The sequence below is a fragment of the Cicer arietinum genome, chromosome 7 (assembly GCF_000331145.2).
Source record: "Cicer arietinum cultivar CDC Frontier isolate Library 1 chromosome 7, Cicar.CDCFrontier_v2.0, whole genome shotgun sequence".
Taxonomy (NCBI): domain Eukaryota; kingdom Viridiplantae; phylum Streptophyta; class Magnoliopsida; order Fabales; family Fabaceae; genus Cicer; species Cicer arietinum.
Window position 1 is genome coordinate 56,789,807 of NC_021166.2, and position 26,002 is coordinate 56,815,808.

At 28.2% G+C, this 26,002-nt stretch overlaps 3 protein-coding genes across 11 annotated transcripts; all 3 read right to left on the reverse strand.

Moving 5' to 3' along the window:
* Nucleotides 1–77: 77 nt before the first annotated feature.
* On the reverse strand, nucleotides 78–2,521 carry LOC101501332 (protein NEGATIVE GRAVITROPIC RESPONSE OF ROOTS). The gene is made up of 6 exons (XM_004510465.4): nucleotides 2,328–2,521; nucleotides 2,166–2,241; nucleotides 1,319–1,839; nucleotides 868–1,033; nucleotides 713–774; nucleotides 78–426 (listed from the first exon to the last, which is right to left on the reverse strand). The coding sequence occupies exons 1-5, from the start codon at nucleotides 2,331–2,333 to the stop codon at nucleotides 755–757; spliced, it is 789 nt and encodes a 262-aa protein (XP_004510522.1). The 5' UTR covers nucleotides 2,334–2,521; the 3' UTR covers nucleotides 78–426; nucleotides 713–754.
* An 11,404-nt stretch (nucleotides 2,522–13,925) lies between these two features.
* Nucleotides 13,926–17,197, reverse strand: LOC101499746 (probable nucleoside diphosphate kinase 5). Of its 9 annotated transcripts, none has more exons than XM_004510460.4 (6): nucleotides 17,075–17,197; nucleotides 16,800–16,879; nucleotides 15,870–16,100; nucleotides 15,098–15,205; nucleotides 14,588–14,697; nucleotides 13,926–14,308 (listed from the first exon to the last, which is right to left on the reverse strand). In XM_004510460.4, the coding sequence occupies exons 2-6, from the start codon at nucleotides 16,862–16,864 to the stop codon at nucleotides 14,280–14,282; spliced, it is 543 nt and encodes a 180-aa protein (XP_004510517.1). In that variant the 5' UTR covers nucleotides 16,865–16,879; nucleotides 17,075–17,197; the 3' UTR covers nucleotides 13,926–14,279. The 9 variants fall into 9 exon arrangements, with proteins under 9 accessions (XP_004510517.1, XP_004510519.1, XP_027192219.1 ...); XM_004510462.4 differs by having other exon boundaries at nucleotides 15,870–16,094; nucleotides 17,075–17,196; XM_027336418.2 differs by having other exon boundaries at nucleotides 15,870–16,094; nucleotides 17,034–17,088.
* A 711-nt stretch (nucleotides 17,198–17,908) lies between these two features.
* LOC101499440 (uncharacterized) lies at nucleotides 17,909–25,537 on the reverse strand. Its single transcript, XM_004510457.4, has 13 exons — nucleotides 24,962–25,537; nucleotides 22,966–23,118; nucleotides 22,655–22,867; nucleotides 22,333–22,422; nucleotides 22,064–22,180; nucleotides 21,586–21,855; nucleotides 21,213–21,372; nucleotides 20,189–20,266; nucleotides 19,901–20,001; nucleotides 19,641–19,811; nucleotides 19,290–19,364; nucleotides 18,871–18,984; nucleotides 17,909–18,449 (listed from the first exon to the last, which is right to left on the reverse strand). Exons 1-13 carry the CDS (start codon nucleotides 25,340–25,342, stop codon nucleotides 18,099–18,101), a joined length of 2,274 nt encoding a protein of 757 aa, XP_004510514.1. The 5' UTR covers nucleotides 25,343–25,537; the 3' UTR covers nucleotides 17,909–18,098.
* Nucleotides 25,538–26,002: the final 465 nt, after the last annotated feature.

Sequence of the window (26,002 nt, forward strand, 5' to 3'; positions counted from 1 at the left end):
ATTTTTTTCTGAAAATCTTTGGTTCTAAAATGCAAACAAAGTAAAGTACAATTCATTCCATAAAGAGCAACAAAGTGTATAGTAAGAAAAAATTATATATCAATTCCAACATGTTACAAGGAGAGTAGGTAACAACAAAGTGAAGTAAAAAAAAGATGACAAGTGTGTGTGTAAAGAAAATCTACCAATCATAATTTCATTTTTTGATTTTCCATAACATGAATTGTTCCACATTCGTAGATACAACCATGAAAAAATAACGGTTTAGAACCGTTAACAAAACAAAGATACTGTTTTTTCACTCTGCACCGTTGATACAGAATATCACAGATAAACTTCATTTAGAAAAATGTAATGTGAGCTCCACTTCATATAATCTCCCACAATCTTGTAACATATATTATATCTTTCACTTCTTTCTTGAATCTGAGATAAAAAAGAATTTGTCAATATATAAATTTATTGTTAGAAAATTGACACACTTCTACTTAATTACATGTAAGTTAATGATTTACTAGTTTCGAATAAAATAAAACAAGGACTAAAAACATATTTTTATAAACAGTTTAATTTAACGTTTATTATATAAGTTTTATGTATATATAAACTATTTATATATCAAAAGATAAAGTAAATCAAATTACTTTCATATAAGTTAAATATATTCCATAAACATCTATTCTTTATTCATTATCTTGAATAATTAAATTACCTGAACATGCACTAATAAAAGGTACTAAAAATAGAGGCAGAATTATATCTCTAGGACAATATCTGCAAGAAGAAAAAAGGATCTAATTAGTACATGAACTATGCATGATGATTATAAGGATTATATGGCAAATATGAATGTAAAAAAGAATTTACATTCAGAATCAGTCTTGACCCATTTGCTTCCATCATCAGTTTTCTCCTCTGCTTCATCTTCATTCATATTCCTTATACTCTTCTTGTCCTCTATGCACTTTTTTAACACTGATGCCCGGGAAGAATTTTGTGTGTAAATTTTCTTGTGAAGAATTGTCCTCAAAAGCTGTAGATTTTCAACTTAGTTAAAAAAAATGAAGTAACATATCAACATTACAAAAGGTTCTAGTAAATTGAGCTCGCATGAGCATTGTGATTCTTGATATTGCAAAAAATTATTTCTGATGCAGCTGCAATTACAATCGCGAGACATATAAAACCTTAACAATATTGTATCGCAGCTGTAATTGATGTTGCATCAGGAGACTTAAAAAACCTTAACAATAAAAATATCCCAACTGCAATTAAAAGGTTATTAGAAAGAAGATTGTATCTTGAAAAAACTAGGTACCTTCTCCATTCTTGATTCTTGAAGGGAATCTCTAAGGTTAGGTGTTGGAGCAAATCCACTTCTACAAACAAACATCTTCTTCAAAAGAAAAGAAATAGATTTCTTCCCAATTGATTTCTTACTTTTCTCAGCACAAATGTCTTTGCATTTATCAAGTATGACACTAAGTGTCTTCTCAATATCTTCATCTTTGTCACCTGATTCACTGCAAAGTGTATTGCTGATTCTCCTATCAACCTCCAAACTTGATGGACAGTTTAGAAATCTGTCAAGAGGAAGCTCAGAAATCTCTTTTTCGACATTCGGTTTTCGTCTTAGGAGTTTGGTTAACTCCTTTTGAAGTTTACCAATTTCTTCAGGAGTGAAATCTACTATTTCATCTGATGAAGATGGATCCTCTTGTGTGTTTTGGTTATCTTCTATGTTTTGTTTGATTTCATTGTTGTTTCCAAATGTTCCAATTGCTAGCAAACTATGAGGCCAATCACTGAATTCTTCTCTTTGTTCTTGTTTTGCATGATCTGTGCACAATCCAAATAAAACATTATTAAATGTAAACAAAAAACAAACTATAAACAAACAAAAAAATGTTTCTGAATAAAATATACTTCAGATACATATTTTATTGAGAGTAGTATATCATTATCAAAGATGTCTTTGATATAATTTATGTAAGAAAGTTTATGTTTAAAAGAGAGGGATAAAGACATGTAAACACATGCCTCCTACATGTTTTGATTTTATGCCATGTTTCCTTCATTTTGAAGTATATGTTTGAATGTATATAAGATAATGAGTAATCTTAAATTTTATTGGGAAAAACTACATAAAAGTAATGAAGACTCACATGTAGTAGCTGAAGATGTGTTTGATTTTCTGTTCTCTTGTTTCCCACCAAGTTTATTTTGCATCCAGCTGAAGAACTACAAGTAACAAAAAAAACATTTCAATCATATTACATCAACATTTCATAACATAAACTAAATTAATGGAAAAACTAATTAATTACCTTCATGGTGGAAGGACTAAGAATAAGGAAATAGAGGATCTAATTTGAAAGAACTAGCAAGGTAGCAATAAATATATAATGTGAGAGGAAAAGGGTGTGATGATATGTTGATGATAGTGATAGTGATGTAGAAAGCCAGGTGTCAATTTAGAATGGTGATGAAGGAACTTTTTCTTTCACTAGTAAACTAGTGTTTGTTTATATCTACTTCTATAGTATTAAATTTGATTTGAGGGTAGATTTTATAAGCCAAGAAAAAGAGGGCTCAGCTTTGGGATTAGATAACTTTGTTGGATGATTTTAGAAGCCAATAAATATAAATAAAAGAAATTATATTTTCAGCTCAAATTTGACAATAAAATTCAATAATATTTTTGAATAGTTAACTCAATTTAAATATATGATTAACTTCATTTAGTAGATAATTAATTAGGATAATAAGGTGTAATAATTTATTAATCATTTTTTAGCGTAACTTTCACGTGTTCAAATATATATGATATAAATTAATTATTTGAATTGAGATGCTAAAATAACAAACGATATCCATTAAGTATGATTTGTTTTCAAATATACATATTAAAATAATCACGTTCAAAATCATAATTAATTGTGTTGAATTGATGATGAGTGGGTTACAACATTTTATTATATTTATTAATTATCTATTGAATATAATTGATAATGTATTTAAATTATATTAACCATGTAAATTATTCTCGAATTTTGTTTTCACAGTTTTTGTCAAAAAACACAACTTTTACGAAGATCAATAATATCTTTTTGGAATAATCTTATTCTACTTTTTGGATGAAATAATAATTTGACAAATAATTTGACAAGATGGTGACATCAACATCAATAAATCACCATCTTAAATATTATGTACAAATGAAACAATAGACTTATTTTTCTAAAAATTATCATGTATTATTATGATTAATATTTTAAATTATTTTTAAAGAGATTTACTTAAAATTTACGTATAAATAAAATAGTATACGAAAAAGTGAGGAGAAAAGGTTGTAATGATGGTTGGATACAGTGAAGGAATGAGCCATGTGTCAGGTGTTGAAAGGGTAATGAGGTACTTTTGTACTAGTAATTAGTGAAGTTCCGTGAGAACAGATCTTTGAAGCCAATAAGAATTTAGCTTTGGGAATATAAAGTTTGATGAATTTTATGGCCTATTTGATCATAACTCTAACTTTCATTTTTTATCTTATATCAAGTCCCCAAATACACTCTACTGCCCCATCTTACCCTTACTTTTCAATATGTATCTCTACATAACCAAACTTTGCCCCTTAATTGTTCATCCCATAAATATGACCTTTAAGAATTGGGATTAGGTTCTATACAATCTTACACGTACATATACTAGCTCATCAATTAATAAAATTCATGAGATTTTGATAGATTAATAAAAATCATTCTACTATGTAAAAATCTTCTTAAAAACTTTTTTTAAAGTAAAAATAGAGGGTAAATGTATCATATGATTAGTCTCGTATCATAATTATGTTGACACTTAAATCAATCACATGTTAATTGCAGCACTTTAAAATATAAAACTAAAATACAATATGTTTGAGGGTTATACTAAAACACAATAAAACAATATAATAGATTCAAATAATTACTTCACTCAAAACTTTACGAAGAAAATTAAGAGGGATAAAATCATAGTGAAAAGGAAAAAAAAAGTGCAGTAAACATCTACATGACTTTGTAAAATCTATATTCAAGAAGATCAATCATTATTTTATGAAAAACATTTGAAGTATTAGAAAGAAAAATTTATTACCAATAACCGTCAGCAATGTGAAGTCCCAAATTAATAATTATGTCAGCACATTAATTATCTTCTAAAAAAAGTATGAGATAAATAAAATTTAAAATAAAATTATTCAACACAACTCAAATAAACCTCCCACTATACAACTATTCTTATAATTTAAGTTCGACATAACTATGATTTTATAACAAAATCTTTGTAAGGCAAGAATTATCTCTCACCTATACAAATATTTTTAAAATATATCTTATATAAATTGAGACTCTTAATATATCATTTTATAATTATGATTGGACATCTGAAATATGATATAAATGACTCATTAATTAATGATTCAATGAATCTTACATAGACTTTACTATTTTCTTATAATTTAGGTTGAATTTGACTCATCATTAGTAAGGTGAGAGACCACTCTCACAATAATAAAGACATTTTTAAATCATATATATAATATCTCATTTAAATTTTGCAAGACAATGTCTAAAGAAAAATAATTATGTAAAAGGATTATTTTGCACAAGAAATCGAATGGACCACCTGTCTACTAAACTATTTAAACACAAAATCTATCTACTAAACAATATTTCTATACACATTCTCTCTACAAGTTAAAAAACAAAAACTGTAAAATCTCAAAAAGAAAACATCTTTCATTTTTTTAAAAGGGAAAAATTCATTTAAATCTATACTAATATTTGTCAATTTTAGTATCATGAAGCTATAATTTCGCTCATAGTTTGGGTCATGTCGGTCTAGTTGCATATATATCACAAATGTACAAGCAATCACATATATAATATGGTAACATTTTGTACTTAATTAAGCCACATCTTATACGTAAATATTTTGCTAAATATGCAAATGAATGTCATGTGTCTTGGAACTTGGGAGGCCTATCATATTTGAAAAACGGTGTATAATTAAAAAGGAATCATATATATATATATACTATAAATTTTCTTTGGAAATTGACCACTAGGGTGGTTTTAAATTAGTAGTTATATAAAAACAAAAGGAAAAGTTTGGTTGATAGACAAAATTCTATGGGCAGGCAAGAAAAAACAAGTGAGAAAATGAGGAAGAGCACCTACAATTGGCATGGGAATGTCTCACACTTACCAGACCAATATAATTCTCAGATTTCAACTGCTCCAATTAACTTGTGTTAGAACCCACGTACACTATTGCTTTAAGGTTTAGTACACCGAACAATAATGTATGTATGATCGATCACTCCAAACTACACATCACATGTGTGTCACAACTGTGAAGTTTCAACCAGTGGGGTCATAGCAAAAATTATATATAAATTATTATTTTAAGTTATAAATATAACATCTTATTTTTTAATATTAAGTAATTGTTTCACTTTTAATGTTAATAAAAAAATATTTTTACGTATAAGGTCTTGTAGATTTCACATTAATTCTTAATAATATTCATCTAAATCATTCTTTATTAAATGTATTAAAAAATTATGAGATTAACAAATTACACAAAAAACAAATATTCAATTATGTAAAATATTATATTCAACTTTTGAATTTGTTGAACAATCACTTAACAAAACAATTAAATTTAAAATAATATGAGTTAACAACTTTTTTTTATTTTATGACATGAATTTTGATTTTGGATGTATGAACTACATTAATTGATTAGTTAAACCATCTATATTATTATATTTTTTCTTTGGTTTCAAATATAGATAAAAGTAAATCAAAGAAAATAAATAGTTTAAATTTTAAATCAAATATATTAATTTTATTTAATTATACTTTTTTTATTATATTTAAGATCGAAATAATATATTATAATTAAAAAACAAATTAAAACATAGCAACACCCCAACCATTCACTCTAAATATAGGGCCGTCCCTAAGAGTACTATAACTTTCCTAATTCACACAAACAATCAAGTTCACAACTACTTCTACTTGCCAGCTATAACAGTGTTTCTTTCTGTTTTTTTCTTTTTGTTTTTAATCTTTGAGTTGCTTACAACTTGGTTCAACGCAAAACTATTATTAAATTTTGTATTTTTTTGTTTTGGAAAAATTAGAGTGGGAATATATCACATTATAAAATTGAGATCTCTAACTATATTGATATCTTTAAACTATTCTAATAAATATATTAAAAAATATATAAAGTTTGGGTGATAAGGCCAAAACTCAAAGAAATAAATATGAACAACACTCTATTATTAAAATCTTACATGGAAAATGGGATAACTAACGTGAAGGAAAAAAAGTGTGGTTAATAAAACAAACATCACAATGAACAAAAATAAATTTAATATAATAATAGAAAAATTAAGATTATCTATAGAAGTCTCATCAATATTACATTTAATTCAATAAGTCTTCAATCAATTAAATTGAGTAATAACATGAGTCTCAGGAGCATGACAATCAATAGAAAAATATTTGGGCATGGTTCCCTTAGAGAATCTACCTGAGAGACACTACAGAAGAGACATGTTGACTAGTACACTGAATGGTAAGCAACTTATTATTAAAAGCTAATTAGGTGTGAGAAAATCAAGTGACTCGGATCAAATGAATGACAGCGAAGAGGACAACGTCTATGACTTGAGAATTTCAGTTCTTACTATAAAGATCAATAATAGAGAAAATAAAAGAAAAATCAATCCTAATACGCAAAACATATGACAACCAATTTCACAAATGAGTAGCAAAAGTGTAGTTAAACAAAAGATGATTAGTAGTTTCATAGGCTACAACATGACACCACTACACATCCACAATTCCACAAATTTTCACTGGTAGACATTTTATTATGTAAGAGATACCAAATAAGAAACTATTTGAAAGGAGCAATTACAACACTCCAAATAATTCTACTCCAATTCGGCTCCAATCTTTGATGATGAAGAGTGTTGTAGACATCTTTAAAAGATAAAATCTATGAATGTGAGTATCTATATTAGTTGATCTTCACAATCAATTGAATGAGTAATAATTTGATATATTTCAACAACAATATCCAAAATGTACGAGTAAAACAAGTAGGAATATCTCATCAATAATCACACAAAAAATATGTACTTGTAGATTGTTATAAATATATTTAAAAAATCTTTAATTGCATTATCTTGAGGAAAGCTCAAATTACACTTATGTAATATTTGTTATTTGTTACATGATTTAGTAAAACTTAAAGAGTTTATCATTTTTTAAATTTAAATATTAAATTGAAAGTATTATCATTTATAAAATATATATATATATATATATGTTAAATATAAATTAAATAATTAAATCAACCGCATTTCACGTGATTAAATTATGACTAAATTTGGTTTGATGAGCCTACAATTCAATAGGATTGAATCAAATATTGAATACCCATTTTTATTTCAGACGATTGAACCGATATTTTTTCTAATTTTAAACATTGATAAAAGTTATATTTTTAAAAAAATTATAAATGTTTTTTCTTTCAAAAAAGATAATCATCTTATTAATGAAAACTAATACTAGTGTATTAGGGATGTTCAAATCTAAATTGTTGCCAATATAAACTACAAATTGATCCAAACAACCGCATATTATTAAATGTCTTTGAACGTCTTTATGAAAATTGTTTCAATTAGATTGGATTTTAAATACATTTTTTAAAACTAAACTAAATTACATATAATACTTATTATTTTTTTAAATTAATATGATTTATTATAATAATCTACTATTTATTGATTTTTTTTAATTATAGTTATTAGTTTAAGGTTTTTTACTATCTCATATATTTATAATTGATCATTTACTACATTTATCATATTTAAAAGAGTCATCTGAATCAAATAATTTTAATTTTAGTTTTAATTTTTAGATTAGATAATATTTTTAACATCATAATCGATATCAAGTGCACTACGCTTAAGGTGTAATTAATAGAAAAATTATTCTTTCAAAGAAAAAGAAAAAAAGAATATTAATATTGTTTATTTAACTTTTTCGATTTTGGGTTGGAGTTAGGATTTTGGGAAGGACAAATATACCAATTTCAACACGCTAGCGTGACGGCAAATATATAGTAACGACAATAATATTCCCATCATCTTATGTCGGACCAACACGTGTATGTGAAAGATTTATTTTTTATTTTGATGATAATAAAGTTGATTTCTTTAGTTGTCATATTTCTTTTATCTCATCGTATATCTTTATAGAAAAATGTTAATTATGACAACGATAAATAATATTTATTGTATTTATATAGTGAATATTATTATTATTATTATTATATTTTTTAAAAAAATATCAAAAAAATATAAATATTTTTTTAATTTTTTGTTTATATTATGGAGATTTTTTTTGACACATATACAAGTTTTTATTATTAACTATTATGAATATTTCATTAAATATTAAAATATAAATTATTAACCACTTAGTTAATATATATCTCATAAACTATTAAAATACAAGACATTAATCACTTTAGAGTATTGCGATTTAGTGGTTAATGTAATATATTTTAGTTTTTAATGAGATATATGTTTTAAAAGTGGTTAATGACATATATTTTAGTGGTTAATAAAATATTTAAAGTGATATCACTTACTATAGTCTATATCTTTTAAGTTGTTCTGTTGGATCCGTCGCTCAAGACCTTTGGCCTCTACCCTAGACCTAATGAAAAAAATGGAATTACTTCTTATAGACTCATTGAGAATGATTACGATCTAACTCACGACATATTAGAAGTAGAAGGCGCTTTGTTGGGATCTTCACCGACATAAAGTTTGTTTGATGATAATCGAGTGAAATTTCTTCTTCGACCTGAACCAAGAAACCCCTTAAATATAAAGAGTTTGTTTTCTGTGTTATGAATAAGAAGTCTATCGTTACGTTTCATCTTCTTTACAAAGAGAGGATATTTTTTGAAAGAGTCAACAGAGTAATGGTTTATTCTTTTAAAAGATTTTTACTAAAAATATCTTTACTCCTACCATAGAGGAGAAATCACACGTTAAAAAGACGGACTCTTATGGAGAAAAGTTCACCGTTTAAATGTATTTTTTTAAATAAAAAATAAATTGTATATATATACACACACGATGTCTATGTCAAAAGTTGTATTTCAATAATACAACTGATCCTTATATCCCAATGTTGTAATTTCATTAATTTTTTTGACTTAAATATAATTTTGATCATTTATCTAATATTCGTTTTGCGCCCGTTTATCTTTTTTATGATTAATTTTCTTCCTTTTATAAGTGATATATTATAGTCTTTTATCTTTTTTTGATGAATTTCCAACAAAAGTTAAAACAATATTTGATCATTAGAATATCTTCTAACAATTGTCAATATGTATCCACTATAATATTATTTAAAAAAATATCTATTTAACCCAATAATTTAGTTGCACTTGAAAAAAGCTTTTTTCACATGCTTTTAAGTATGTGTAAACTCTTTAAAATGAAGAACATTTATTATAGTTATTTACATTTTTATTCTGTCTTTGTTAAGATTGCATATTTAACTTTATAATTGATTTGAGATTATACATTAACAGTTCATGACAATAATCATACAATTATTTAAAAGAGTTTTAATGAAAATGATTAACATTCATCATTTTTAAAAGATAAAAGACGAAAATAAATTAAAAAATATAAATGACAAAAACTAATATTTGGTAAAAGATAAAATAGCAAAATTATATTTAAGCTATTTAAATATATATTCAAAATTTTAAGAGACTAAAGAAGAATCACTACAAATATATAAAACCATTTTATACTATCCACCAATCATGACTATACTATTGTATTTTCATCGAACTACTCATATTTTTTTAATAGTAAGTAATAAAAAAATAGAAAAAAAAGCTGAATCTTACAAACATAAACATAATTGTGGTAAAATGGTCAAATCGCTTGTATTAATCTGTTTAATCTGTCATTTTATGCCGGTTGGATTGAAAATTTGAATTTGACAATATAAGTTGGTCCGTTCGGTTTAATCCATTAAAAAAGTGATATTCAAAAGGACTGAGAGACATTTTTCTTTTTCTTGATTATTGATTTTCTTTCTATTCTTCTTATTAACGCAACGAAATTAAAATCAGCCTATTAATTAACCCAACTCAAACTATAATAAATGAATAAAAGAAGAAGGTAATAGAGCTTTATTTATGGTTTTTTCTCTTTTATTTTACTAAAATAAAATATAACATTTCGGCTCATGTAAAGCACCGCTCCTACGATTTTTAAGACTTATTTTTATTGTAATAGTAGCTTTGTTTTGTCCAATGAATTATATAATGTATTGAATTTATTTTGAGATTTTTTTTATACTAGTAGTAATTTTATTTTGACATTTTATTTAACCATCTCTTTAAAATTTTAATTATTTCTTTATTAATATATTTTTAATTAATTTATATTTTTTTACAATTATTAATAAATACTATAATAAAAAATTTAACTCATAATTGTTCTTTTAAAAGATAAAATAATATTAATTGTCAAACAAATTAAATATCAATTTAAGGATGGTAGTATTATGTCATGAAGTAGGTCATAATATCTTGAGTACGATGTAGAAGTCCACAAGATGCATGGAAGAAAGGGTCAAGAGTTTGAAAGAATCACTCTAACCAAGCATATATAAAGTCACTTTAACCAAGATACAACTTTACTTTTATTTATTTACCAAAATTAAAAAGAAGTAGCCCCCATATACTAGAAGAAGGCCATGTGGGGTACATTGAATATCCTAGATGCATTGGATTTGGCAATATATACCAAATATAGAGTAAGTATCCACGTAGACTTCCCATTTTCGGAAACTATGCACTTCACCCAATAAATTAAGAATTAATTAATTATGAGACTAAGTCGTGGTCATGTATCGTCCAGGCATAGTGATTTCATTATTGTTAGACTATACTATATGTTAATGTTAATAATCACTTCCACGGTTACATCATTTTCAAACCGTAGGCAAATGCTTCTTCTATCTTCCAATTGTGAAAACCCCCTCGATAGCTTGAAACGGTGAATTGGGGAGCATTAAAGTAATCAAATTGTGACCCTTGTAAGCTTATCTCTGGAAGACAGAAGATCCTCCAAACATGCCCTTGAATTAGGACTTTGTTTGGCACTAATGTAAACATTATTCTCACATTTATTATTATTATTATTAGGATTTTTGTGTTTAATTAAGCGTGAGTGATTATACCTTTCATGATTATGATTATGAATGAGTTAAATTTTAAATATATAAAATATATAATTTATATATTTAATATTTTATTATTTTATGTGAAAATATAATATTAAAGTTTTTTAATGATTCTAGAGCTTTTGCTTTTTGTTGCTATCACACATCTAACTTCCACATGTCTCCCATAAGGAAGAAAGTGAATTGGCTTTTTATTTACATTCTATTGTTTTTCTACTGTTATAAAATCTCGTGTCTTGTATGGACCAATAATATTTTTCTTCTAAATTATATATCACATAATGATAAACGTTATAGATACATATTTTATATACATGTGAAATGGTGGTAAAGATTTATAAAATTAGTGATAAATATATGTGTTATTTATATAATTTATTATTATTATTATTAGGATTTTTGTGTTTAATTAAGCGTGAGTGATTATACCTTTCATGATTATGATTATGAATGAGTTAAATTTTAAATATATAAAATATATAATTTATATATTTAATATTTTATTATTTTATGTGAAAATATAATATTAAAGTTTTTTAATGATTCTAGAGCTTTTGCTTTTTGTTGCTATCACACATCTAACTTCCACATGTCTCCCATAAGGAAGAAAGTGAATTGGCTTTTTATTTACATTCTATTGTTTTTCTACTGTTATAAAATCTCGTGTCTTGTATGGACCAATAATATTTTTCTTCTAAATTATATATCACATAATGATAAACGTTATAGATACATATTTTATATACATGTGAAATGGTGGTAAAGATTTATAAAATTAGTGATAAATATACGCGTTATTTATATATATATATATATATATATATATATATATATATATATATTAGGAAAATATATTTGTAAATGATTAATTATTTATAAAACTCGATGTACTACAAAGAGACATGATCCAATGTTAAATAATTAATCCTTAAATTTGCATTGAATCTTTAGTGGAATTCAATGAATTTGTTGGAACTTCACAACAATGATATGGTATACTATATTCAAAAGTAACAAACATGACTTTTAACAACATAAGCCACACCCTCTAAGAAAAAATAAAACAACACGAGCCACGCATTAAATATTTATTTGCTGAATGCATATGCTTTTTATATCTCAATATAATATTCAAATAACTTGCCTATTGCAGAGTTACAATATATATACAATTGCAAAATCAAATTTTATTGTGAAGTTAAATATAGAGGAATTTAATAAAAAAAAATTAATTTTAGCTTCAGAAAATTTAAGTTAAAGATGTACATAATCGGAATTATACAATGTGTTGAATAACACACAAATATTGATCTACATTGACTAAAGATATATTGATTCAAGATGTACAGTAGAATTATGTCGATGGTTTTTGACATAAAAATTGTTGAAGTGGTTTAATTTAGTAGTATAATTTTAAATATGGTTTAACTTAAGTGATTATTTTTAAAGTAATTTAACTTTAAGTAGAAATTCTTGATGCAGTTTAGCTTTAAGTAAAATATATTTTTTATGGTGAGATATCATAATTCTTTTTGAACAATGATTGTTGGTGTATACAATGGAAGAAAAAAATGCATTAATTTCATTCAAAGTGAATATTATCAAGTTTAATTAAAATTGAAGTATCTTAAAAATTCTCACATTGTTTAATATAGTAAATAAATAGAGACATCAAAGTTATATATAACCTCTTATTTTTCATTGCAAGATACACACTACAAAAAATTTAAATTTGTATCATATTCTTTTTCTTTTCTCTTATACTCTTAATTTTTAGTAAAGAGAAATAAAATTATTATTTTACTATTAACAAAATAAATAACTTAATGAGGCACATGCCCACAATTTGCATAAGGTGGATGCGTCCATGCTTGTGTTATTTAATTTCTTCATGATTTTTTTTTTAATAAAAAAAAAAGCCTCAGCAATTATCGTATAAAGTTAATAAACATAAGACCGTGTGGAGAATTTGGTAAGCGATGAAGTATTAAATCTTCAATGGAACAAAATCTTCCAAAAGCGGGTTTGGATAAGAGATTTTTACGAGGGAGAATTATTTTCTAGAGTTATTCAAAATTTTCATATAACTTATTTTGTTTAAATAATAAATTTAAAAAACTTTTAAACTAAAGAGATTTTCTGAGATATTTTTTCAAAATTAAAATAAAAAAACTTCAAATATCAACTTAAAACAAAGAATTTGAAATTTCCCCTTTACCTTTTAATATATGAATCACAAAAGGGTCCTTATAATATTTTTACATTTGCAATTATATCCTTATTTGTTTCAAAATTTGCACATTAGTCCCTTCAACAATTTCAAATTAATCCTTCAACTTTTCCAAAGTTTCTGTTTTGACCCAAATTAAATTTTGATTTTTGCCCCAAAACTTTTGAATTAATAAAAATAACCTAACTTTAACTAAAGTAATAAACAATTATTCAATCCAAACAACAAAACTTATAAATGAATAAAATACAATTGAAACATTAAATTGATTAGAATTTTAAAATTTCTAAAATTTTCAATTATTCTATCCAAACACACTCAACTTAATTTCTAAGAAAACAAGCTACAAAAATCTAGGATAAAAAATTGATAAATTATGATCTAATTAATCATAATTAATTGTCATAGTATGTAAGGAGTAGTCATTGAAACCGCATTCTAAACTACCAACAACAACCAAGCCAACAGACCATATATCAATAAATAGGGTCGGCTACATGAATCAAACGACACCATAATATTCTATCGTATAAAATATCTCTATCTAAAAGTATAAGATTAATTGTACGATAGATTTGCCTTGAAAATCTTAGAAGTCTGAAAACATAATGACTTAAAAAATAGCAAGGGTGGAATTGGTGATATAGTCTTGTACATGAACAAAGGTTGTTTTTCTGCATCAAACTTTAACCAGCTAGCTACAATTCATCATGTTCTGTAATTATATCTGCCAAAAGAATTGGTGAGACAAAAGTAAGTAAAAAGTTATCTAGAAATGAACATACATTCTGAGAAAATTGGTGAAGTTATGATCATTAGAAAAATATCTTCATGTCATTCAACTCTATTACCATCTGTTTTTAACAGAAATCTTAAAAGAAGTTAATTACATGCATCCAACAATTCAATGATAAGTAAATTATTTTTCTCCTAAGAAGAATTCTTTATACTTTGAGAGTGAATATTTTATCCATTTTTCTTAAATATAGAAGTAAGATTTATTGACCTGCAGAGAGCTCTTTAAAGAAAAATGATATCTCTCTTTGTGCAGAATTGATAGAGTCTGAACCATGAACACAATTATTTTGGGTATCCAATCCACATTTTGCTCTGATGCTGTTCAAATTAGTAAACTAGTTCAGCATAGATAAACTTAATATACCGGATAAAATCGACACTCTTTTCAATGAGACACAGACTAGGGGGAATTCGATTGCCTACACTTAGCAAATCCACATATTCACGCAATCAGCACGTCGGTAGTTGTTGGATTGAGATTGGACGGTCCAAATTTCAATGCTGATCTTGATGGGAAAAAAAACTGAAATACCAAGCTTGAAATTTGGAATTTCGATCTCGACCCAACAGCCAACGACGTGCTAACTGCATGAATACATGGAATTGTTGATGGCAGACAATCCAAATCCTCGACTGGCAGCTCCAATGTACAGAAATTGATCTGAGAAATATACTTCACAAACCAAGCATAACTAGTTTGATTAGTAACATGTATGACCTGTGAGGGTGAGTAATCTTAGCCTTGCTTGCATCCGTAGGGCCCATTAAAGCGCGCCAATCAGCAATAGCATCATCCTTCTCCAAAACCATAACTAACACTGGTCCACTGAATTATTGAAGTTACAAAGAATTCGACATTGTAATCTCAAGAGACATGATTTAAATCCCGTATGACACAATTGTAAAATGGCCATTAATGTCACCATTATTAATAATCATTTCCACTTCGCCAATTTCTTTTATACAAAAATAGGACATTCAGGGTAATAAAAGAAAAGGAAAATTGAATAAAGAAAAAATTGCAATTTCCCAACTTCTCACTATGGTACATAAGGAATTCGGATTTGTTGCAGTTGACTACAGTGCAGTCAGCACATCTGGACTGTTCCATTAAGATCAGATGATCCAAATTTATTTTAAGGTCATATTTTAATTACTTTTCAATCTAAAATCCAAATTTGAAATCTGGACCATCCGATCTTTGATTGGATGATTCAAATATGCCTGATTGCACTGCAGTCAGAGGCTACTGCCTGCAACCAATATGGGTCTGGTATATAAGTATATCTCTAAAGCATGTGTGCGGTGTGCTTACATATTAATCCATTTTGTAATATGAAAAACAGCTAAATGATAATACAACTCAACTGAACTGAGTTTTACCTTAATCTTGACCAATTACTACTAATTCTCTAATGAATAAATAAAGATTAACTTAGACTAGTATATATCAACATCATGCATCAAGAGTTGAAGCAATCATAGAATACCTTGTCATGTATTTTACAAGGCTGGAAAAGAAGCTTTTTGAAGAGTGTTCTGCATAAAATATTTTCACACCGGCTTCATCAAGTTGAACAATCTTTTCTTTGACAATGCTAAAACCATATTCTAAAATTGTTCTCTTGATATCATCTGTGTAGTTACCGAGCAATCCATCCGGCTTTATAATCGCTAAAGTTTTCTGCGCTTTCATACTTTCATTAATAGATGAACTGCAACTTTGAAAAAATCAGTCATTTAACTTCCACTACATTTTCACTTGTAAGAAATGATCTTCAATAGCTATCTTATCGGCTGCAAGACAACTGTGATTAAGGCCGTGTCAATCGCATTTGACCGCAACTCTCCCCAGAGTATCAAGGATCCCAACACGAATGCGATGTATAAATGAACATGGACAGTTCAATCATCAAGACCAACTACCATTGCTCTAATAATTCCTAATTTCCTACTCAAGTGTTATAAATTTGATGCTTGCAAGATACCTGGATCGGATCCAAGCTCTGATACCAATGATACCAACGTTTTTATCCGACATCATTTCTTATACTAGTTATATTTCTGAAGTGTGCATTATTCGTGTAAAAGAGTTTTACACTGACAACCAATGAAAATTGTCTATTTCAACGTATCATACCATTAAAGTAAGGTGTATTGAATGTCGGTGTAAAACTGTTTTTGTTTTACACTTTTTCTTCAAATATTCATAATTATACATTAAATTTTACACAAACAACAACAATAAAGAATAGTCTTAGCTACCCTTTTCCCTCACTAAGTTACCAAAAATACTGCAATTAAGGATATGATTATAAAAAACATTCAACATGAAGATAAAATCTTATGTTCATAAATAGATTAGCAGTAGAATAAGTTTGATCCCCCTTTGAAACCCTAGCACTGCAAAAACAGCTTACCAGGAAGCTGAGACAAAAACAAGAAGGACAAGTATTCTGAAGAATCCAACAAAAGGGGTTCTCATTTGAATTGAACCAAACTGCAAGAACCAACAATAATCATATAAATTAAAATTCATACAAATTCAACAACTTAATAACCACACTTAAACAAAATAAACAATTTTCTTTTATGAGTATAAATAATTTATTATATTCACGTGGAAAAAATAACAAAAATGGAGAGAGGGATACTTTTTTGTAGATTTATTTGTGAACATTCAGAAGAGACATACCTCGCACGTGTGATTTGATGGAGAGAGACAATCTGAGTAAGCAAGTGGTTAAGACTTACGAACGACAGTGACTTGTTATGACCAAAAGTCTAAAACACATATATAAATGAGTCATATAATTTATGTTTCTTAAAATTATGATGATATATTTATATATTTTACCAAATGATATGTATTTTAATTAATCGGCTTCTTATCACCCTTGATCATAATATTGTAAGTAATATTATCATTTTAAGAGAGAATTTTACTACCCATTTTGATTTTATTTAGAATTGATCTCTAAAATTATACACAAAAAGTATACACGGATGATAGTCGATTTATAATATAAAAAACATTATATCACTATAAACCCACCGTTCATATATCAAATTTAACCGAAAATAAAAAGAAAATCTTGCATTTTCTTTTTTCAAACCCTAAACTCACATTCTACAAAAAATTTCAATGCACAAGACTTGAAGAAAAATAGTTTTCACATTTTTAATTGGTTTTCCGTTAATGTGTCAGTTTTAATTTGTCAATAATGTGTGGTGTTTTTCAAAATTATCTTTCGATTATTAAGAGGGGAAGTGACTGGTCTTTTGATGTTTTCATTTAATTTGAGGTATTTTTTGAGAAAATTAATTAATATATCTTGTAATTTGGAGAGAGTTTTATAAAAAGAGACAAAAATAATTTACAAAAGGATCTTACATATAGAGATGAAGGTTAATTTAAATTTAGTCAATCATATATTCTTTTGTTATAATATCAAAAAAAATTACAACTATAAACTAAAAAATTTCAAATTTAAATCTTGTCATTTGAAGAAAACAGAAGGCCATCAAGGAACAAAAATGAAGCAATCAGTTTCTGTTTAATATTTTTTTATCATTTCTCCTTAGATCAGGAACTAATGGAAATTTGGAATAGAAGCAAGCTGTAATATTATTATACAAGAGCTTACATACACCGTTTAGCAATTTTGATTTGTAATGCTAAACAGATTTTCTTATGTTTAACTGGAAATATAATTTCACTACAAGCAATCACAATCACAATCACATAGCTCAATACAGCATTTAATTATCTCAAAACAAGCCAAGGCCGCACAAAGTTGAGTGCAAACTATGGTGCAACTATCATTCACTAAAGAACATGTCTTTAGCAGACACATGCCACAACATGTGTTAGCCACCATACCACAACAAGTAGAGGCTGCCTTCTCCAATAGTCCTGGATCAGATGGTTTTGCTTCTTTTGTTGCTGGTGGAATGTTCTCAGAAGTTGCTTTCAAGTCACCAAATCCATGCCTAAGTCCTCCAAGGAATAACTTTGGACGTTCAATTTCCAATCCCTGGAGGCTAAGTTTGCTCACTTGGCTGTATGCCTGTTTTGAAGGGATGTATGTAATAATAATCATACATATTGTGCAAAGGGAAAAAAATGGAACTACTCTGATATTTTACTAAAGAGGTAATAAAATATGCCATTATTTTTGTAAACACCAAGCATTGTTTTATTCCCATTGCAATATTGTAGATTTTGAAGTTTTCATAACGGTATTACAGCCACAGTTTAGGCTGCATCGACCGCATTTGCCTGTATTTTTCCACAATATAAAATTTTACAGCGTAATCATGACACCAAGGTAATTAAAAGTCTACCTTTTCTGTCTCGCGAAGGTAGCTCGGTTAGTTAGCTAAGGGGGCATTTGAAGGAGTTTCAAGCCGAAGGTCCCGGTTTCGACCCGAAAAACTAACATAATCTAACTAATTATTAACATTTTCCAATAAAAAAAATGTGTCTACCTTTTTTAACATAAATTCTCCAGATGCCTTTTTGCCATCATCTTTCTTCACAAGAACCATCTCCATGCAGGTATACTCTGATGGGACGTTATTTTGAATGCTCATTTTAGAAACCTATCAGAGAGTAGTTTAGCATTTGTTTAGAAAAATAATAGGGGCAGCAAAATAAATAATATATTACTATGATTTACCGACTTGTGGTATGGTCGGATAAACAACTTAATTAACACTTATAGCATAAACGCTCATCAAAATATATTTCTGTCATTGTGCCTAAAAACAGAATGGCTTCGTTTGAAATCAATGTTTGAATGTAAACTGGACTCCACATATTTACCACTTTCACCTTTTTCAGATTCCTTTTCTTTTTAATTAAGAAGGAAAAATCTAACATGCATAGAAGTACGGTATAGGCAAACCTTCTCTTCCAGCTCTTCACTTTCTAATAACCAGGCTTGAGCAGTGACTAGATCTACATGTCTCTTTGAAAAGACCTGTAGTCAATACCAAAATTTATATCAATATGTATTTCAGAGCATAGTTGAGTATGTATTCAGCAATCACAATATTTAACGGATCTACAAAATTGATTTTAGCCTCAAATTTATTGTTGTAACTCATTTACGTAAATATATCCAAACATATATCAAATATTTTAACCAAAACTTATTTCATAAAATCATAAATTGACACTAAGATAATATAAATTTTCAATTCTCAACAAGATATGAGGAACAAATGATAACGAAGCCTTAGAATTGAGACACTACATTAGTGAGTTGCATATCCTTTTCTCTTTGCACTTTAAGGTCCACTACAAAGCTGGTCATATCTGCCAAAGTTCCAGTAACCTTAACTACTTCAGGAAAAGTTCCATTGTATCTGCCTGATATTATCAATGGACTTGCAAATGATAGGTCAGGAATATGACTTGGGAACAACTGCATTAATTAATCAGACTATAGTTAAACATCAAATAGAAGTAACATGTAAATAGGATCTTTGAGACAAAATATTACTGGATATGTACCTCCTGTGAATCAAGGCCTTCTAAACTTTCAATGGTGATATCAGCAACTATAACTGATGAAGCAGTATTAAATAGCCTTTGCATTCTAAAGTCAATTGTATCTGGACATAATTTAGAGACAGAGATATAGATTACTGAAACACATAGATTTGATTAACTTGACAAATTAGCACTTATTGTGACTCAGTGACAAATTACAAAAACAAAAAACCTTTATGTTGCAGCATTAATATCTGTACTAACTTCAAGTAGAAATGTTAGGTTAACTGCACAAGCAAAGATTCTGACCTAAATCATAAGCGGCATCATAGTGACCCCTCCCAATTTGTGCTAGCATTTGCAAGAAGTAGTGATTACAATATAAACCTGAAAATTTCAAATTACAAAACAGAAAAATTACTAAAAGTGTTGCAACACACAAATCAGCAGATTATTAACAAATCAGTTCAATATTATGCCAGCAATATGGAGCAGTCAGTCATTAGAAACATGGATAGACAAACATCAGCTATACCCTACAAGAACTTTTTATGAATGAAACTTATATATTCAGATTGATTACATCATATATATTCACAAAAAAAGTTTAGAAGGAGGTAAGGTTGCCTATTCCATGGCCAGGCATTGTCAAGGCCTTTTTGTTGAATTTGGGCTTCCTGTGGTCAAGAAATCGCGCATTTCTGATGTCGCGCATTGCAGATCTCTTGATCAAGATCAAACGGCTCACTTTTTAGTTGCATAATCGTATGCAATTGTAATTTGAGCCGCCCAATCATGATCGGGGTGGTCCTTGACGCGCCACCGTGGGATGTGTGCAATTTCTTAGTTGCAGGAAATCCTGATCGCTTTTTGTTTAGTATTGTCAGACCAATCCCGAGTGGAACTTCCATTTGTTGGTACATACATTCTTAATTTACTTCATTCTTGAACAAAGTAGAACCTATTTTTTGCCACTCACTTCTTGACAAATTAAGCATCATGTCAAAACATTTGTTTCTCCAATTAAAACATGCATAGAATAGCTTGTCAGGCCTAACTCAACCAACAAATGACAATATTGTTAGGTTGAACGTCATGTCTCGGGTTCGAACTCGAAACTTCACAGTTATATGTGAGTTTCAAGTGATGTTTACCACTCTGTCTACCAACAAAGAAAACATGCATAGATTAAGTTACTATATATATTTCAACTACTTACAACATCATCTATAAAGTAAGCAAAACACTTATAAGAGGTTGAAGTGTCAAACAAACACTATTAATGATATCATACAATCTACTTTTTAAGAGAAGAAGAAGCTAAAACTCTTGCCTATGCCAAAAGTGCTTATACGCGGCGTGCGAACTGATTTTCCACTTGTTACATAGCTTTTCACAAAATTGCAAATCTCTCTCTCATCCTCATCAGCCCCATCAGTAACAAGAAAAATAAGAGGGACTGAATGACTTGATTTCCGAAGTTGGTTCATTGCCTAAGATAGAGCAAAAATAGGAAATCAAATACTCCTAACAAGCCAGAGTGACAAGAGAAGTTTTAATTAACAAGAAGTCACACTGACAACGTAAAATGTTTACACTATTCGTACATGCAAATTAAACTCTATTGAAGGGTTATGATGTAACTTTTTACACCGACAATACATGACAATTAAACTCTATTGAAAATGTCAATAAATAAGAATCACCTGAGTTAAGGGAAGCATGATGTTGGTACCACCATTTGCAATAAAAGTAGCGTCAACCCACTTAGAAGCCTTTAAAATTGCTTCCTTTGTAGCTGTTTCCATCGATGGAGAGAATAAATAGGCCTCCCCAGTGAAAGCTATAATGTTAAATGTATCTTGAGGGTTTAATTGAGGGAGTACTGCTAGTAGTGCATTCTTTGCTTTTCCAAGAGGACTTCCCTTCATGCTTGCACTTATATCTACTATGAACACCACATCCTTTTTAAAAACCTATCAATGGACAGAATTCTCCAGTATAAATTGGGTTGAAAATTAAATGCAGATTGATTGAAAGTTTGAAACCTATCATATGGTTGCTTAGATAACTATTTGATGCTACTACACACACAATACCTTATCTAGCTTTTCTGTCTTAGCAATCTAATTAATTATATTTTTTAAAGGAAAAAAAATGACATAGTATAATATTGCAACAAACCTTTCTATCTTGGCTATTTCCAGGGTAAAGATAGAAGCAAAACATCTCTCTTTCATCAAAATCACGCAGGAAAGGGGATTGTATGAGAGCACCACCAAATATGTCACTTGAAGAAACCTGTAATAGCACCAGAAAATAAAACTAATAATATTTTACTTTGCTCATAATTCATATAGCATTCTAAACGTCAATAATTCAGAATCCACACTCCTTTTGTGGAATTGCATTAAAAATATATTTTAATAGAATTCTATGCTTCTAGTTCTTACCATGTACGAGAAACTGAAGTCTGTACTTGACCAAGCAGGTACCTCTGCTTCATATGATAAACTTAATTTGCCAGCTTGGCGCATTAGTCCCTGGAAAATAATAAAAACATAATGTTTAGCCTATTGCATGTTTGATTTTGTTGTGGAATTGGTAAATTCACGATGAACTACTGTAATTTGGCATAAGCTACACTCAGCTTTTGGAAAATCACGGTGGCTCATCTTAATTTTACCAATTTCATTGTGAAATCAAACAAGTACAATTCTAACAGAAGTTAAACTGAAGATTGTACACAACAGCGGAATAGGCAATAGCTTTTACCTTAAGAGGATGACTAGTGGTTTTACACAACACTTCATTTGCAGCACCAAAATTCACTTTCAAAGATATCTTCTCTTTCTTAGAAATATTTCTTCCAAAAGGGGCAACATATGAAGGAAAGCAGAAGGGAACTATAAGACAGAACTCGCCATCATTAAATAATAACTTCTGGGACCATCTGATCTTAATTGAGAAGATGGAGCCTCCCTTAAACTTCAAAACAGAATGAAGATTTTAATATATATATATATAGGATGTATATGTTAATAACCATCAACAATGAAGTGAGATTAATCTGTTTTGATATTAACCTGTGGAATCTTAATAATGTATATTTGGCTTTTCAAGAAGTATCCGTCTTTAGCTTTGTCCCATTTTTGCTTATCCTTTTCATCCTTCAGAGAGATCAATTCAGTATGATAGGATCTTCCAGAGTCATCAACCTCGACACCTAGAAGTGAACCCTGTTAGCCACATCATATTTAACTTGTGAACTCATGAAACAAAATGCTAGCTATAAGCTAGTGTGCAACAGTTTAATGAAAATTTGATATTAAATGGTTAACATCTCCCTCTATCTATCATGGACCTAAGGTACTTCAAAATGCGCGACTTATGGTAAGAGATTAATTTTCGTACACCTAAATTTTTTTAATCACTATCACTTATATTATGACTTTAATAATTACAATTAAAGTCAAATATTTTTAATGAGTTAGTTTGACTAATTAATATTAATTTTATTACACTTCAAATAAAAATTCTCTTCGTTTTCCTCTACTTCCCCTTCTCTCGTAGCCCTCCCCCTCCAAACATACAAATAGAGTCTAAGTGGAAAAAAAATTAAGGAAAAGCTAGCACCATTAAGATACAGATGCACCTAAATACACCTGGTTAAATCATACTACTATCATATGCAAAAGCATGCATGTTTTCTTGGATGTGTTCATTGAGCTAGTCTAGTATCAAAGTAAAAGGATAAGGACTAAAAAGTTGATCCTTGCTTCGCACTTAGAGAAAAATTTGCATGCCGTGGTCCCAAATAATTATTGTAAGAATTAATTTTTTTGACAAAAGTTGATTCTTGATGCACACCTGTAGAAAAATCTGCATACCATGGTCCCTTCATAATTATTGTAAGAAATAATTCTTTTTACACATTGTAAGAATTTATAATTAGAAAAACATTGTTTGTTTTTTATTTTATTCCCGGGTTGTTTGCTTCTATATTATATATTATGATTAATTATTATTCTTTCGTTAATTTGGAAAATACAGCGAAAGCAATTTGATATTTTCAGTATAAGTTCAATAGACATATATAGACAATTGTCTAGTGGAAAATTATCGTTATGTTATATTATATCACTAATTTTAAAATAAATATACAAATATATAGTGATATGACAAAATAATGAATTTTTATGAACGTTAATGTGAAATAATTTTATATTAACGGTATATACCCTTCAAAACATTTCATTATAATTACTGAAAATACATTAAATAGAAAATAAAGGTGAAAAATCAAAGATATTTTTAATTTATAGAGATTCTTTAAAAAATACTATTTAAAAAATAAATAAATAAATAGAATAAGAGAAACAAACAGAATTAAGACCCAAAACAAAGAGCTAAAAAAAAAAATAAGATAACAACTAATTATTAATTTTTAACTCTTTAAAAAAACAATTTTATCATTGCACATAACTAAAATTTTAATAGTATTATAGTATCATACTTTTTTTTAGGTTATATAATAGTATCATACTTTAGTCGTTTAAAAAGAACACATAATATAAATTTATTTGTTAAAGAAGAACACGTAATATTTTATCATCCTGAAAACGACAACTTTCCCCGACAAATTATTCAAACTTTCAACTGCTGTTACTTTCCAATATAAAGGCAGATTAGGCTTTATTCACTCTCAATCATTTCATTTCTTTGACAGTTGAATAGCCAAATTTACCATGTTCTCGACAAACAAATGCAAACAGCTTCCAAATCAGATTCATCCAGTATCAGAATAAAATGACAAAAAGATCTAGCAGTTCAATATAGAAAAATAACTTACTTTCTATTAATGAGTTAAATAATTAATTCATAAAAAAAATTAATATAAATTGATTATGTAAATACGTTTTGTATAACTAAATGCTCAATACAAATAGATTTGAGAAAAAAGAAAGTACATCTTAATGTAAACAAGTTTTATAGATTGATTATTTAGATACGTTTTGTATAACTCATAGATTTTGAGAAAATAAAAAAAGAATTAAAAAAAAGAAAAATATATTTATTTACCTGTTCACCCATTGGTATAGCAACCTGACAATCACAGATACTACTCGCCATAATACAATGCACGCGCCACTTTCCGGTGACAGTTACAAACGCCGTATCTAAACAACACTCAACTTCCATGCCAATTCCGTGAAGCTGAAGTGGTATCAACGCCGGAGGATCACACCGTCCGTACACATACGGTTGATAACTCCGAATGTCCGGGTTATCTACTATCTGTGGATCAGGTATCACCGCGTAACACATCGGCGCCGACGGTAGGTGTAACTTCGGCGACCTTGACATAGCCGGAGCCGGTGCCGGAGCTGATTCTTTAACGTGGTGAATTCTCTTAGAGAGGTTGAGTCCGAATTCGACGGAGGAGGAAAACTGTTCGGCCATCGGTGTGGTACCGGAGATGAATTTTCCGAGAGAAATTTGAAAGAACGAGTTTGGTGGTTTATTAAGGGTTTGAGAAGTGGCATTAAAAAGGAACGTTATGGAAGAAGAATAAGGAGAAGAGTGAAGAGAGAGAGAGAGAGAAGGAAAAGGAAGAGGTAACTTCAATTTGTGATCGTTTCCTAATCGTATTAATTCGTCACAACCTCATTGGATAGGACATGATTTATATTTATTATTTTTTTCATTTATCTTCAAAATTATTATATATATTGTTGTTAATCTTTTAGCCATGTCAGTACCACAGTTCTAATAATAATGTCACACCAGTGCCAAACACAAGAAACTATTTGGGAAGATGATTAAAACTTTAATTTTTATATGTGTGACTTGCAGTTGTTATAATATTTAAATGTATTCAAATTTTCTTTATTATTAATTTTTATAAATTAAATGAATTAATAAAAAATACATTTCAAGATAAAAAATCATCAATAAACTTATTTAGTAATTGACTAATTATAAAACCATATAATAATTAATTATATATAATTCAAATGAATCTATAAAACTTGTGAGACTATAGCATCTGCACGTTCTTATTATCCCCCCGCACTTGTGTGGCACCTTATAAATTGAGATTAATTGACATATATTTTTGGT

Excerpts from the sequence above, each read along its gene's own strand:
- LOC101501332 (XM_004510465.4), bottom strand. Across the intron at positions 1,840-2,165 it reads CACATCTTCAGCTACTACAT|ATCATGCAAAACAAGAACAA; the intron begins GTGAGTCTTCAT and ends GATTGTGCACAG. Across the intron at positions 775-867 it reads GGTCAAGACTGATTCTGAAT|ATATTGTCCTAGAGATATAA; the intron begins GTAAATTCTTTT and ends TTCTTCTTGCAG.
- LOC101499746 (XM_004510458.4), bottom strand. The coding sequence starts at position 16,918 with ATGAATTTTAATTTATATGATTATTGTTGGTTCTTGCAGTTTGGTTCA. Across the intron at positions 14,698-15,097 it reads AAGATTACTCACCCTCACAG|CATCAGAGCAAAATGTGGAT; the intron begins GTCATACATGTT and ends TAATTTGAACAG. Across the intron at positions 14,309-14,587 it reads CTTTAAAGAGCTCTCTGCAG|ATATAATTACAGAACATGAT; the intron begins GTCAATAAATCT and ends TTCTTTTGGCAG.
- LOC101499440 (XM_004510457.4), bottom strand. The coding sequence starts at position 25,342 with ATGGCCGAACAGTTTTCCTCCTCCGTCGAATTCGGACTCAACCTCTCT. Across the intron at positions 20,267-21,212 it reads TATAAGCACTTTTGGCATAG|GTTTATATTGTAATCACTAC; the intron begins GCAAGAGTTTTA and ends TGAAATTTTCAG. Across the intron at positions 18,985-19,289 it reads GTGAAGAGCTGGAAGAGAAG|GTTTCTAAAATGAGCATTCA; the intron begins GTTTGCCTATAC and ends ACTCTCTGATAG.